The sequence below is a fragment of the Ornithodoros turicata genome, chromosome 9, assembly GCF_037126465.1.
Source record: "Ornithodoros turicata isolate Travis chromosome 9, ASM3712646v1, whole genome shotgun sequence".
NCBI lineage: Eukaryota > Metazoa > Arthropoda > Arachnida > Ixodida > Argasidae > Ornithodoros > Ornithodoros turicata.
In genome coordinates, this window is record NC_088209.1 from 31,362,659 (window position 1) to 31,377,657 (window position 14,999).

A 14,999-nucleotide genomic window follows, 5' to 3' on the forward strand; every position below is an offset into this window, starting at 1 on the left:
ACACGCTCATTCTAATTAATTGCTCGCGCGGATATAGTATATTGCAACCGAACATCTTACGTCTATATGAAAAAAAAAAAAATATATAGGAACGCTGTATGTGTCGGCCTGTGAAGTGGGGCAAAGACAGGGCGTATGCCCCTGGGCACCCACCTTCGCAAAGTCCGTTCTGTATATAAATACTTCTTTTGAAATCTTCATAACAACCACCTATTTAGTATAAATAAAGTTAAATTTAGTGAAAATAAAAGCAGATATACTAGTAGTGCATATCAAATGGTCCGGTACTGTGACGAGTTGACGTGTGAAATTTGGCGCCAGATTTGAAGCCCTGACTAGCCTTCAACCGCATGAACCACCATGCACAGTGCTGACGCACCGAGAGCTCATGGGGGGTGAATAATAGGTACATAGTATAAATAAATAGGTATATATATATATATATATATATATATATAGATATAGGTAGGTATAAATAGGTACAGCCTGGGACAAAAGTTCACGGAACACCGGGATGTCGCATATCTCCATCGGTGCGACACCCTAGCGGGAAACAGGAGCGGACAGGGATACTTAGAGATGGACAGAATAGTCAGTCACTAGTTTCTTATTCGGTGTCTTCCTGATAGCTAGCAGCGGGCCGCTCCTGTGAAGAAATACTCCACTTCCATGTTCCGTAAACTTTTGTCCCGAGCCGTACAAGAACTGCGTCTGCACGAGTGTCATGGTGTTGTGATATTGCGGAAATGGGGAGCGGGGAGGATTTTTGGAGAAACGTCGGCATAGTTTCTTGCATTGAGTCGGCAAAGAGTGTTGATGGGTGTTACCTCTCTGTTGGGGGAATATCCTGGTATGAGCTATTCTAAAAGTCAGTTCCTAGCATTAACTTGCTATCCACACACACACAAAAAACCCACACCTTTTTATATAACAAATGCTCTCGGTGTCTATATCCCTAACTAGCAAATATCTCAACGGCCGTCAATTTACTGACCCCCATCTCCAATTTCGCAAAATTAGTCTGTTTTTTTTATTATTATTTTATAATCGGCGCAATTTTTCATGCGCCAAACCTTTGTTGATTTACATGTAGAGAGCACCACAGAAGACCCACAATCCGCACCAGAGCTGAGACAACTAATCCGAACAACAAAATCGAAATGCAACAGCTAACTGAACGATGCATGGATTCCCCGTCAACTTTAACCTCTACCTCTTAGAACGAAAGACAGATAGGCTGAAAACCGGCCACAGCAATGCCTTCGCTTTTTCCAACACCACCGGAGTTTTTTTTTTTTTATGTATTTATTTTTCGTTACTCGTTACAATGGTTGACCCCGAGGGACTCGCAGGAGAATCGGACGGGTGCACTGCTGAGAGTCCTCATTGCCTCTCCGTATCGCGGCCCATATCTACACCCAGGAGCAACCGCTTTCACTTCATAACTACATTTGCCGCTGCATGTAATAGACGGACTCCACGCGTCGGCGTATGCGGGAAGTATAGAAGAAAACCAACGACTGTTGCACAGCGCTGATTGTATGCAAAATGAATCTGAACGTAAATAAGTGGGGTGGCTTGAAGCTCGTACGCGACGTACTATATATGTATCGCTTCGCGGGTCGTGAATGGCGCCGTCGGTAAGGAGTGAAGACAACGTGCTGAATATGCGCCAGGAAAAACACAACGTGCGAGGTTGGTTTGTAACTTTGTATCAACTAATAACTTACAAAACTGCACCGTGCCAGATGAAGATCTGTTCTTATAGAACACGTGATGCGTACTAAAAGGGGAAACATAGAGCACGTGTGCCAACATAAAATTGATGCGACACTTTAAACATTTGCTTCATATTAAAATAAAATTCGAAGTGTTATGAGAGCATCCTGTTTTAATGACAAGCTTTTGCGGAGAACCTCAACGGGTCTGGTGGAAGTGCAGACTCTCGGTACGAAAGCTTGTCATTAAAACTAGATTATCCTAACCGTTTGAATTTCGTTCTGACTACCTCGTTCGTGGACTTTACGGCTATTTCTATTTAGCATGATCATATGAGACAAAAAAAGGACTTCGTGTGAGCTATACAAATGCAACGACGCGGAGAATCTATACACAAAATCCGCTGCTCGAAAGCATAACTCCACGACAGGTGCAAAAAATAAAAAAGAAAAAAAATGAGAAAAAGGATGAAAGAAAAGAAAGAAAGAGAAAGAACGGAAAAAAAAAGAAAGAAAGGGAAAGAAAGAAAAAGAATGAAAGAAGACAGTAACACAGAAAGGCCACCTCATTTCACCAAAACATCGAGAAAAATATACTAAATTCTGTTTCTTTTTCTCCTCCTCCTGTTTACCTTTCTCTCTCTCATTATGTGCGTAAGGACCATGTATAGCGTGCAGAGATGCTGAAAGTCTTTCTGTCCCCGTTTTGCTGCACGCCAGCATTGCGGCACATGTGTTAACGCACCTGGTGCTCCATCTTTATATCAGAGGGAACTACAAAGAAGTTATATACCTAGAAATCCCTATATTGTTGCCGCAATCTTGGCGTTGTTATACGTACATGCGTGCGTGAGATTCAGAAGTCAGTGGCGATGAAAGGCGGAAGAATTGCAGAAATGCAAACGTCCTTCCATGGTCGCGTAATATGGTGTAGCATGTGCACTTTGTCGCTCCTTAATCCCATCACAACATGGACACAACGTTCCCGATCAGTATGAATGACACGAACAGTTGCAATATAAGAAAAAAAGGAAGTAAAGCAGGGGAGCAATCACAGCTTGTTGTCCCTTAGGTTGCAACAATTATATACGTCCCATTACAAATTGTCCCATTTCTGGACACCATCGGACTTCGATCGTTATTGTGAAGGGGCTCATTATTTTATTCCCCACAAGCAATGGGGTAGAGTATTGCCTCTGGCGATGAACTTCCCCACTCTTCATCTCAAAATAAAGATGCTGTTGTTTGTCCCGAAGCAACGCATTCGCGTCCGTGCGTTTACTCCACAAAAGGACTGAAGTTACGCCTTTTTCCCCTTAGGGTACGCGTTGTATAGGCATGTATGTTTCACTAGTTAGTCTTATCGGTGCAAATTGTCGAGGGAAGCTATAGGTAGTGCACTTTAAACGGCTTCTCTGTCTGAACAAGACTTTACGCTAGACAATCGCTTTGGGTTTAGTAGCGCATCGTTTCGTGTACATATTCCCTGTAACAGAAGTAAGACTAACAACAAATATATATATATATATATATTTGTTGTTAGTCTTACTTCCGTTACAGAGAATACACGAAACGGTGCGCTACTGAGATACAGGCGCACACACACACACACACACACACATATATATATATATATATATATATATACAGTCAAACTCCTTTACAACGAAACTCAGGGGACAGCAAAAAAAAAAAAAAATCGCAGTAAAGGTATTTTCGTTAAAAATGTCCATTATTGAACCTATTGGGCTCCAGCGGGACCACAGAAAAAATTGCTGTAGTGGTATTTTCGTTAAAAAGGTGTTCGCTATAAAGGAGTTTGACTGTATATGTGTGTGTACCATCGTCAGGCGCTTACGCTGGCTTTACGCTCACTCAGAACGTGACCAGAGGGCGCTGCATAGAACGTCCGTAATGGGAGGACCAGAAAAGAGCAAGAAATTACGACACCGCCCTCTCTATCACACACACACACACACACAACGCTTCTTGAATGTTAGCTCATACCACAAAATGCGGTTTCTGTTTCCGGCTTGCGTGTCATCCTGTCCGTCTTTTCCGTTCCATTTTATTTTCATTTTTAAATTTCGTTATACGCGTACGCTGCATCTCCTTTTCTCACTGTAGGGGGAAGCCCGTCAAGAGAAACCCCAGTAAAGCATGAACGAGGACACGACTCGTACTCTATATCAGCTTCGGCTTACTGTACTGTTGTCAACCGTGCGAGCTGTGCAAACCGTCAAGCTTTAGAACCGAAATCATGAGAGTTTAAGAGATCACAGGTTAAAAGGTTAAAAATAACGACAAAGTTCGCAGAATTAGGTAAAAATGGGTAGGATCAGACAACATAGAAACTGATTCGGCATCTTTAATCCTGTTTCGAACAATTTCATCCTTCCGTTCAATGAGGCAGGTCATCAGGTCATTTGGAGGAGACTACAGTTTTGCTCAACCTGTCAGTACAGTCAAAATTTTGCTCTGTTAGTATATCCTTTGTAGCCATCTCCTTCCTCTTCTTTCCTTACGCTGGAGTGGGCGGCTCTTAGCTCATCCCTCTCCCCGCGTGAAACCGCCTTTCTCCGCAAATTCTTCGCTCAGTACTCGCTGCCAAAACACTATAAACGAAAGTATCAACGTGCTTTCGCGCATCGTACTATTAATATACCGTAATGTTTATGTCTCAGTTTTGTGTCTCAGCTTGCGAGCCAAAACACTTCGTTACTGGACTCAATATACCCTAAAAACACCAGATATCCTCTTGATACACGAGTAATGTCCTAACGGATTCGTACGTCCGATCCGATGGATATCCTGAGAATATCTATCGGACGTACGAATTCGTTAGGACATTATTCGTACATCCAGAAGATATTCGGTGTTGTTGGGGATATCATGGCGCAGTAATACAAGGATACACAGAAACGGACTTTATAATCTCCGTCCTGCAGAGGATGTAAGCCCCGTATCGCTCTGCATTGTCCTACCCGTTAATGTGCCATCGCGGGAGCTCATGGCCAGTGTGCCATTGCGCACGCCGTGGCCCCAATCACCGCGCAGGAGCTGACCCGGAACGATATCTGGGTCACCTCGAGTCTCTTCGCGCCGGACGGAAGGACCACGCATTCTCCGCTAGAAAGTGAAGGTGCCCGCGTTGTTTCTTTGCTGTTTTTTTCTCACTCCCGCGCCCGCCCTTCCTTCCTCGGACGCGTCTTTTCTATTTGACACTGAGAAAGTCAGGGGAGTCGCGAAGGTGAATTCATCGAATTTTAGCTAGAATTAGACTTGGAAACGCGATGGACTTAAGGTTAAACGAATCTTATCCAGAGTTAGAGATCGCATATGGATAATAGATCGGATGCCGTGATCCGCTGAAATGCTTTCAAGTAGTATACGGGGTGATGTTCGAAGTATTATCAGAGCATTCCTGGTCAGGTGACCGTATTTTGCGCGTTCACATGAGTGATATCCTGACGGAATATGCGAGTGGAAGAATAAAATAAAAAGGCTGCTCACAAGGAGGAAGTTCGCCCGCCGCGTCTTACGCTAAGCATTCGCAAGGCGCCGGGACATCGTGTTGGGCACATATAGCAGACGACACTATCTGCGCTGTCGTCTGCTACCAAGCATCTTGCGGCTGAGCAGCAGGCAATTGCCCGTGGTTAGAAGAGCACGAAAAGATCTGACGTTTTGCGTATCTTCCGCTTGAGTATTCTAAAGAATGTCGCCTCGTATGAGTACACGATATCAAGAAAGTCTCATCTGTGGTACACGAAACATGAACAACGCAAGCGTAAACGTCAATTTGGTGGAGGGCACGCAAACATTGTTCTTTTGAGTACCTGATTTGCATTATGAATTGAACATGAACGCTTCCTACCCATCAGGCTATCTTTCTCTCTTACTCTCCTCCTATCGACTTTACTGCGGTTCAAAATCTTTGCGAGTGCGCGACGTAAAACCCCAAAGCAATGCCAAGTAGACGCGGGCGCGCGCATCACGTAGCACCTCCAACCTGTCTACCTGTACACGAATGTCACGTGATCTCGGTTATTAGTTCTTTTCCTTTGGGATGTTTGTTCCTCTGCCCCCAGGGCACTGTTTCTGCGCAGACGCAGTGACGCGTGACCCCCGCTCTCGTCGGTAACGCTGCGGATGACCTAGCACGCATGCAGGCGCCGGAAGCCACCTCCTCTCCACAGACATTATTCGTGCCCTCGCACGTTACGTCATCACGTCACTTTCATCTACATCGGCATTATACATAAGTATACTACCGTTACACGGGCCTGATTTCAACGTCAGCTCGGTGACAAATACTGATTCACCGACACGAGCCGTGGTCCCGCGCATCTGGTCGTATACACCGTGCTCGGGACGTGTCGCTGTGGTATTCACCGCGCTTCGGGCTCTCGGCGTTATTTGTTGAGAGATTCGGTGCAAAAGAAAAAAAAAAAAAAAAGAAAAACCAATCTGTGTGTTATTTCGCTCACTACGGCTGTTTTCGGCGGTAATATTTTAATCGTGAGACGGTCGGTGAAAATCGGCGACGAAACGAAACCACACACGGTGAACACTTTGTTTATATGTGCTGTCGTTAGTGTACAAACTTCAACCTGAACTTGCGGCAATAAATAGCCAGGTTACATGTTGAAGGATTCGCTTGACGTGGTCAGCGCTCAGCGCTCAGTAGCCGTTCAAAAGTTAGAAACTATAAATTCGCTTGTAGGAGTTATACGTCGATACTTTGATACAACAGGCAGTTAGAAGTCCCGATTCCGGTGATTACCAGTGCATAATTATTTTCACCGGCCGCGTAAAAATTTGCCGGCGTAACATTATCCGTGTTTTTCGGTTAATATCGAAAACCGAAAGCCCTACGCCCTATTCCCAACAAACGATCGAGCAAGCCGAGTCCTCCTTCTATCACTTGTGATGTAGTCATAATAATCATTCCTTCTATCTCTTCTCACGACCGATCAGCTGCTCGACACCCACAACACGTTCTTGTGCTTCCATGCCAAAACCACCGCAATGTTTATCCCTGCCCATGAAACTCGCCTACTTTACTTAGGCGAAAAACAATCAACCGTCAGAAAAGAAGAAGAAGGAGAAAAAAAAAAGAAGCCCTACCGCGCCCTAACTGTTGGAAACAAGTGTCGGAAGGACAGCTTCTCCCTCCGTATACTGCGGCGGTGACGTAACCTTCCAGTCCCCCTGAGGCAGGTTGCTCTTGACGTGGAAGCAACAGCCATTATTGCCACACTTGGCCCACTTTCCGTTTTCTTTGCCTCCTCGCCACATCGTCCCCCTTTTCGCTCCGTGTAGACACAAATCATCCCATTTCAATTCGGACAAACGAACACACAAAGATGCCGATAAGTACTGTAGGGTAATCGGGGGCCACTTGCACGTGGTGGAGAATATTGCCTCTGACCATGGTGCGAAAGGGCAACTAGGTGACTGTTCAAGTGCAACTTGTTTCTTCTGACGGGCAGTGCCTAGTCCTGGACGTGGGTGGACGATTCGTTTTATTGGGTTTGATGGTACCAGGATGATCACTCCTTGGGCAAGTGGAGGCGCTGTTCAGACTGATCGTCTGAAGTAATTTCGATCTTATGGCGAATTCGGGTGGTCATTTCATGGCAACATTGCCTAGCGCTCGGAAACTGCTAGGGCGGCGCTCGCGCTGGACCACGTGACCGTTGCCACCCGAACATGAGTGCCAGGAATCTAGAGGTTTTAGTCGCTTGGATCACGCTAGGGGCATCGCGGTCGCTCGTCTTCGGGTTCCGTCGTCTGCTAACCCATGTGAACTATATTGAACTTGTTCTGAGAACTCTTGTGCTTGTCTTCGTGTCTCTCAGTTATTCGTTCCTTCATCATCATGCACCAGTTAGTCTGCGCCCTATCTCTTTTATCGATCATGTGAACTTCGACATACGGTCCAATTAGTGCCTTCGCTACGCTCGGGATACGGATGTGACGACACGGGATATAGTTGGGAAATCCGCTGCCCGGTCAATTCGAGACCGGGTGGAAAAAGTGCTAGCTGGCAAATTCCTGGCGCCCGGAAAGTGCCACGCGAACATACGAGATCTGGCAAAACTGGCGAGAACAGGCGGGATCTGACAAGAAAAAGTTGCCACGAAATGACCACCCGAATTACCACCATCAGTAATGGGTCAATTCTAGGCTAGGTGGCGCAAGCTACCGCCCGTTGCGAAGGGAAAAGCCACCGAATTTATCCATCCATTCGGGGTAGTGCATACTAGTCACCAGATAGTGATTCTACTGTGTACTATCTCGACTTTTCATTGTAGTTCAACAGCTCGGATTCGCACAAAGTAGAGTCACAAAGACACACGCGCACAAAGAAGTGAAGCTGGAGGGGCCATCATAAGGTCACTTCGACATAGAAAAAAAGAAAAGAAAGAAAGAAAGAAAGAAGACGGGGCATACGAAGGAAGATTACATTCAATTTGAAAAGTGCGTTAAAGGCTAGAGTTGATTCACCGATGTCACCCCTCTAGAGGGCGCCACCAACTAGTTAGAGTCTCCATCATGTAGATCGGGCAAAGTTTGGCTTCGGATTCTGTTCGCTGCCATATGCTAATCAGAAGACTATTCCCGTCAAAAATATGGATATTCCTGGGTTGCCGTACTAAATAAATAATACTCACACGCCACAAGAACTTAGAAACTAATGGCGAATACGACGAGAGTGAGGGTCTAAACTGTAAACACAATAGCAACCGTGGCGCCCCCTCCGTTGCTGTTTCTGTGGGAGCGTTTTCAGTTCTTTCTTTTTTTGCGCGCATTATCTCAATATCCGAGCCGTTTGCGTATTTCCTCTCCGGTCACTTCATCCCCAATATCATTCGATAAATCGTCAAATAAAATAGAATTAGCGACCCTCGTTAACAGAATTGATGGAAAGCGCGGTTCGAACATCCATCGCCAGTGAATCGGTACAATAATCGACTAAGGACGACCGTGTCAACCCCTTCCTATAATTCGAGAAGACAACGAAAGTGGACGATCCGTCTCTTAACGGGCAAAAGTGAAATATTTCCACTGGCACATTCTGGATTGGATCTCTCTCTCCGGATTTCAACTGCGCTCGCAACTTACAATAAAAGCGCTGCCCTTTACTTTCGCTGTACACAGCGAAGAACGACGCAGCTGCGATTAATGCGGCGCGCAACTATCAGCGTTACATCTGCAGGGCACAGCCACACGAAAACCCGACCCTCCGGCTTAGATTTCGCAAGCTGCGTCCGTCAGTCAAGTCAGTCAGCGAACGCGCGCAGTCAGTCCTTCGTTCAACAGTTGGGACGATTCCACGCGCAGCTTCCGAAAGACACCACGTGGTCGTTGGACGAGATAACCGAGGACGACGTCAACGACTACGCAGACTGTACGAAGTCCGAGCGAACAACAAAACACATAAGGATGCGTATAAAGATGGACAACTACGATAAAAAGGTGTTGGAGCCGAGGGTGCGAAGCAGGCAGCATTACCGCAGATACCTCAATGGAATAGGTTACATACGGACAGTGATTTATCCAGACTGTCCCCCTAAATGTTTAACGGCATCCTCTAACTTTTTTACCTGCGCGCCTCCTATAAAGGGAGGGGGGGGGGGGGACCTGAACATTAAGCTGTTAAGGCGGTAACACGTTAGGTCGGTATACGTAGAACACATGCTCTTTATTCCCCCGGACTTACTGTTACTTCCCGTGCCGGGGAAGTGTCTTCTGCTAAAAAAGTGCCTTTTACTTTCGCTTCTTTCATGCTGGTTGCACCGTGTAATACGAGGTCGAAAAAAAGAAGAGTGTTTTATAGGAGGCACACACAGTAACTGAACCAAACTCGGCTAACGGATCTGCTCGGAGTATACACTGCGACAACGTTATACCCGTGCACTGTGTATGGTGCCCCGCATCCGAACAAGGCTACGCGCACATGTAGCGGCGGAGCAGCGTTCAATGTGGAACAGCTGTAGCACAGCAGCCCAGATTCGCGGCCGACCTGACTGCAGCTCAGTCAGGTCCACCGCCTGCATTCTTATGCGCCGTCCCGTATTACGAAATCGGCGGCCCACTCCGCCCGCGAGGTAACCCTTTCGACGGAGCCGAGCTGGCAATCGACGCTTTCAGGGTTGCCATCAGGCTTGCCTATGTGCACACAAAGAAAATGGCTAACTGTACGAGCTGCGCACTATGAATGTTGTTTGTACTGTGAATGTACATTGCGAGATAGAGATACCTTGTGCGTAGTAACAAGCACCCTGTGTTTTTTAAGCTCGGAAAACGCAGTTTTTAACCGGAAAGGTCGCCTGGAAAGACTTTTTCTCTGAATCTTTACCCCCGATTTGCATCATCGTCGGTTGGGGCAAAACCCGAAAAAAATGCAAAGTGCGAGTTCTGCCACACATAATGACACCGGACAACACCAAATACTTTGCGTCAGACACAGCCTATTCGGCATCTCGCGTTCTTCAAAAATGATAAAACGTTCTTATCTTCTACGCGAAATCTGTCATTCTCACTGTTTCAGGCGACGCCACCCGATAATAGCAACCAGACAATCAAACACTATACATCCATTTTTTAAAATCTATGTACTTATAGTACTTAAAATATTTAAGAGATACATTTTAAAAAAATTAGCATCACACAAAAAATAATGAAGATAAAATGCTAAGATAGAGCATATCCCGGTGTCGCGGAAGCGCTCTCGAACGGAAATTACATTCCCAATGCCCGCTGTAAGAAGCACTAAAACATGCAGCAAAGCAACAACTCTTGCGAAGAACTACTTGAACTTGGTAGCCTTTCACGGTAGTAGACAACGAACACACGTATTGCGAGACGTATTGAAGAGGGTCAGAAAACTGACTTAGATATGACAGAGGCACGAAATGGACTGACAAATGATTATCAACGGAGAACGTAACGAATGTACAAGCTTAAAAAGACGAAAAATACCGTGACAAAAATAAATAAAAAATCCGAATTTTGTGAAACTGAGAAGAGTACGATGTGCCGTGCTGCCATCGCAGAATATGCCGTTCAGCTGCTCCCGATATAGTGCAGCTGCAGCGATATGGTGCAAATGATAGGGAAGGGCGCGGAATTTGGCCCATGTCCCAATGTAATTGACTGGGCTTTCGCCAGCAGGCGAACATTCATTCCCCGAGGGCTCTGACATCGCACGGCGCACCGGGGCGAACCTACGCGACTTGTCGCTCGGTCGGAATACAAATCAGAACCCGAAACCGAATTAATTGCGCAACACAAGAAAAAAAAAATCCTGCGCTATAAATAAGATCGCAATTGTCCGAAGAAACACTGCGAAGGCTACGAAAGACCGCTGCGCCGTACAGCCTAGCCTAGTCATCTCTCTTTTTTGTTTTCTTTTGCTTTTTGTTTTGTTTTCTCGGAACAGCAGAACTTGTCCGGTAACAAGTTCAACATCTCCGTATTATTTTTAGTCCGTCCAACTCCAACCGCAAAGGGTAAGTGTAGAAAGTCGTGCAAGTTGGTCGGAGTCCATGTTGAATACAAGCACGCAAAACGATGACGGAGAGCAGCACACACAAGCTCAATCCGTCTCCGTTTTGCGCGCCCGGTATCAACATGGAAAAGCAATAGGGAAAACTAAAGGGAAATATCGTGAAGAGCGAATAAACTATATGTCGGAAGCAAACCATCCTATATTACAGGATTCTGACATAACCCCGTTTTCGGGGGCCGAAATGAGCGGCGCGCCGGTGTCTATTTGTTCCCGGAAATGACGCGCCGGAAAGAATGCGACACGTGACCGTGGTGTTTCAAGGTCGCGGCGGCAACTTTCAACGCACCAGTTGCCTGTACAGGGTACCACGTAAATCTACCAGTTCTAAGTTGCCCAGACCGATGACCCTACAGATGTCCGTACACGGTATACGTGTAGTCCATGCTAGTCTAGCATGTGAGGTTCGTAGTCATTAAATCGCGCAAAACGCTGTGCAGTGTTACTGTGCCAGTGGAGAGAGATGTGTCGGCGTGACATTTATACCAACTAAGCAAAATAGTCCCCGAAAAGCTCCTGAACTGCACGAACAGTGTTATGCCAACTGTGCAACATATCTTTCCTTTCCCTTGCGAGTTGTAATGGGTACATCTATCATTTCCCTAATGGTGCTATTTCACTGAACAGACCCAGAGTCCTCAATGGCAAAAAGAAACAAGACCTCAGTCACACACAGAAACCTACCCACCCACTCGCATTTTCATTTACACAACTGTAGAACGTCTGTGAAAATAAATTATGACGTCACTTACCTTCTAGCTTCATTCCAACTTCGAGGCACTTTTGAAACCTGCAGAATGGACAGCGTTTCCGCTGAGACTTGTCAATGTGGCAGCTCCTATCCGCCACGCAGGTGTACACTTTCTTGTTCTGCACGGTGCGCTTGAAGAAGCCCTTACACGACTCACATGTGAGCAGGCCATAGTGGTACCCAGACACTTTGTCCCCACACACGGGGCACAGCTCCTCGATGCCCTCCTTCGTGTCCGGTGCATCCGGGAACGTCGGAGGCCCTCCATCGGGACCTCCAGGCTGAGGCCCCGGTCCCGTTGAGCCACCGAGCACGCCCGTTGCGCTCCCTGGCGAGGAAAAATAAAAGGGCGAACCGTCCATGAACGGGGACATCATTTTGAAACCGCTGTCACTTTCACACAGATGCTCGCACAAATACAAGTCGATTTTCTTTTTTGTTCGTCGTCGTAATCCAAAGGGGTTGTCGAAATCAACCGCCCGGTAAGAGGCGCATGACACCGTCGGTCCGGACGTGCGGCACAATCCAAAGCAGACGACACACACAAACTCCGCGCAGCAGACGACAGAAATCCGTGTAGTCGAGCGCCAACTGCGCGATCAGGCGGTTCAAACTCTCGCGCGCGCCACGAGGCTTATCGACGAAAATCGCAATGCAAGCTGACACAGCGAACGTCTGTACGGGCCTGGGAGGCAAACGATAGTGAACGCAACGACGGCACGGGCAACAAGTACCACGACAGGCTGGAGGGGGGCAAAGCAGAAAGAAAATGTGCGCGCGCTGACCTAGTAAGCGACGGCCAATCGGCGCGTCGAGCGCGGCGGAGGAGAAATAGAGAGTGAGAAGACGTGGAGGAAGGAACGGAGGAGAGAGTCCGTGCGCACGATGCAGCAGCAGCCCTCGGTATGGGCCAGTGGGACACGGAAGTGGAGCAAGGTCGCCGACGCCAAACTTTCACTGACGACGACGCCGGATTTCGTTTTGTGTGTTTGTTCCGTTTGTGTTCTCCTGCTCAGGTTCTTGGACCTTTTTGAGCAGGAACCATGCTTTCGCTGCTTTTTGTTATGGCTTGTATCTGCCTGCATTATAAGGAGTGTTTCCGGTGTTGGTTGTTCGCGAGAACGGTTTTGTCCTGTTTAGGGATGGCAGATTTCTTCGTCGTCGCAGCTGTTCTGGAGTCGCAAAACGGTTTACCTTAACCTACATTTCAGTGAATACCAGAAAGAGATTACTTTAACAGTTAATAAATGGGAGTTGAAGAGGTTCACTTTCGCTTTCTGGGACACGGATTGTGTGATTAAGTGTCTTAAAAGATGCCACTTTCCAAGAACTTTAACTAGAATTGGCATTACTATTTAAGCCTCAATACATTCCTGGAAGAGAAACAAAGGTTTCCAAGAACTGCAAACGCATGTGGGCTGCATTCATATGGTTACATGTTTAGCAATAGAAACAGGGTTAGGTGCCGTTAAAACATTGCCATTAATTAATAGAGACATTAAATAATTAAAATTGCGATAGGCGTTTGTCGCCTACCCGTTCAACTTCAGTCGAAAAATGCAGCAACATTCCTAATGGGCAACTTTTTATTCTATTTTTTGTTTACTATGCCGGTCCTTGGTCAAATCACTTGTCGGTGGACCCACCATGAATTCATGTGTATCTGATGATGTTCTTTATTATCCGCACAAACAATAATCCAACGTAAATAGGATATTCTGCGCGAAGTACAAACAGAGAAAAACATACGGAGATAGACATCCTGAAAAAAATTTTTTTTTTCTTTTACATCTTGCAAATGGTCGTAGTCCAAATGGTTGACCGATATTATGGTCAGTACACACTCATTCGACGCGCATTGTGGGTTGTTCTTTTTTTAGCAAGTATTTTCAATCACTACAGCGCATCGTAAACAGTGTTTTATCTGAAATCGCGAAGGCTATACGGAGAAATGACAGACACATTCAAAGCGTTCCAAATACAGCGCTAGGCACCGCGGAAAGTCGATTATTGCTCGATGGCTCCAAAATTTCAGATCGTGTTGACACAAAGCAAAATATTCTCCCCCAAACATTCACACTCCCGGCTTGTCAATAACGCTCTTCTTTTCAGCAGCATTTCTCTCCCGACCGCTTCCGCCATCGCCCAACCGAAGAAACAGACGGACATTCTTTCCGTCCGCACGAGATTGCCGCAAAGTGGTGCCAATCTTTTCGACGAAAAACTTTCCAAGCGTGTCCTTCATTTATCTTTGAAAAGTCACTTTCACTGATGAGCGTGTACACACACACACAGCCGGCCGAGAACATCCCAAATCTCCATGCAGACAAACACACAGGGCGAGAGAGAGGGGGGGGGATGGTTTTACGACGGGTTTTAGTTCAAGGACACCTTATTTCTGGGTGCGTTTCGGAAGGGGTTGTCGTGGGGGGCTCCTCGGGTGGCAGAAGACGGTTTTATTTTGGGGTGGTCGCCGCGCGTGCGGCCCACGTGTTGGCTTCAAATGGCGAGATCACTCTCAAGTACTATACTGTATGCATATTCAAAAATTTACCCTTAGAATTTGGAGAGATACGGTCTTTCTCCAGTGAGTTTGTGTTTGAGTTGAAGCAAAGGGATGTCAAAGCTGGATGCACGTAAAGATATGCACAAAATTTCGTGTCACGTCTTGTGTGTGTGAGAGAGAGAGAGCAGCCTTTTCGGTGGGGCGCTCCCCCCCCCCCTCCTTCTACCTCTCAACTTCGCCGATTGGACATATGGTGGAAGCGGTGGTGGTGATGACGATGTTGATTTTACTCAGCTCCGCGACTATCGATTTGGCTCCGAACCCGGGTCACGTCATGGTCGACGTGCAACATCGCGATGTCGTCTGCTCGAGCTAATCGTCGCAGACGACGTCAAAGACAAAAAGCCCGTGGCTACGAGTGGCTTCCCATGCGGCTGATGACGGCTA

The 14,999-nt window shown here is 46.6% G+C and overlaps 1 protein-coding gene across 1 annotated transcript in view; it reads right to left on the reverse strand.

Annotated features, from left to right (window-relative positions):
- LOC135368621 (nuclear hormone receptor FTZ-F1-like) overlaps nt 1–14,999 on the reverse strand; it is a 92,949-nt gene that overhangs the window by 39,425 nt on the left and 38,525 nt on the right. The window contains 1 exon segment of the mRNA XM_064602022.1: nt 12,048–12,374. Coding sequence (XP_064458092.1) covers nt 12,048–12,374 — 327 coding nt within the window.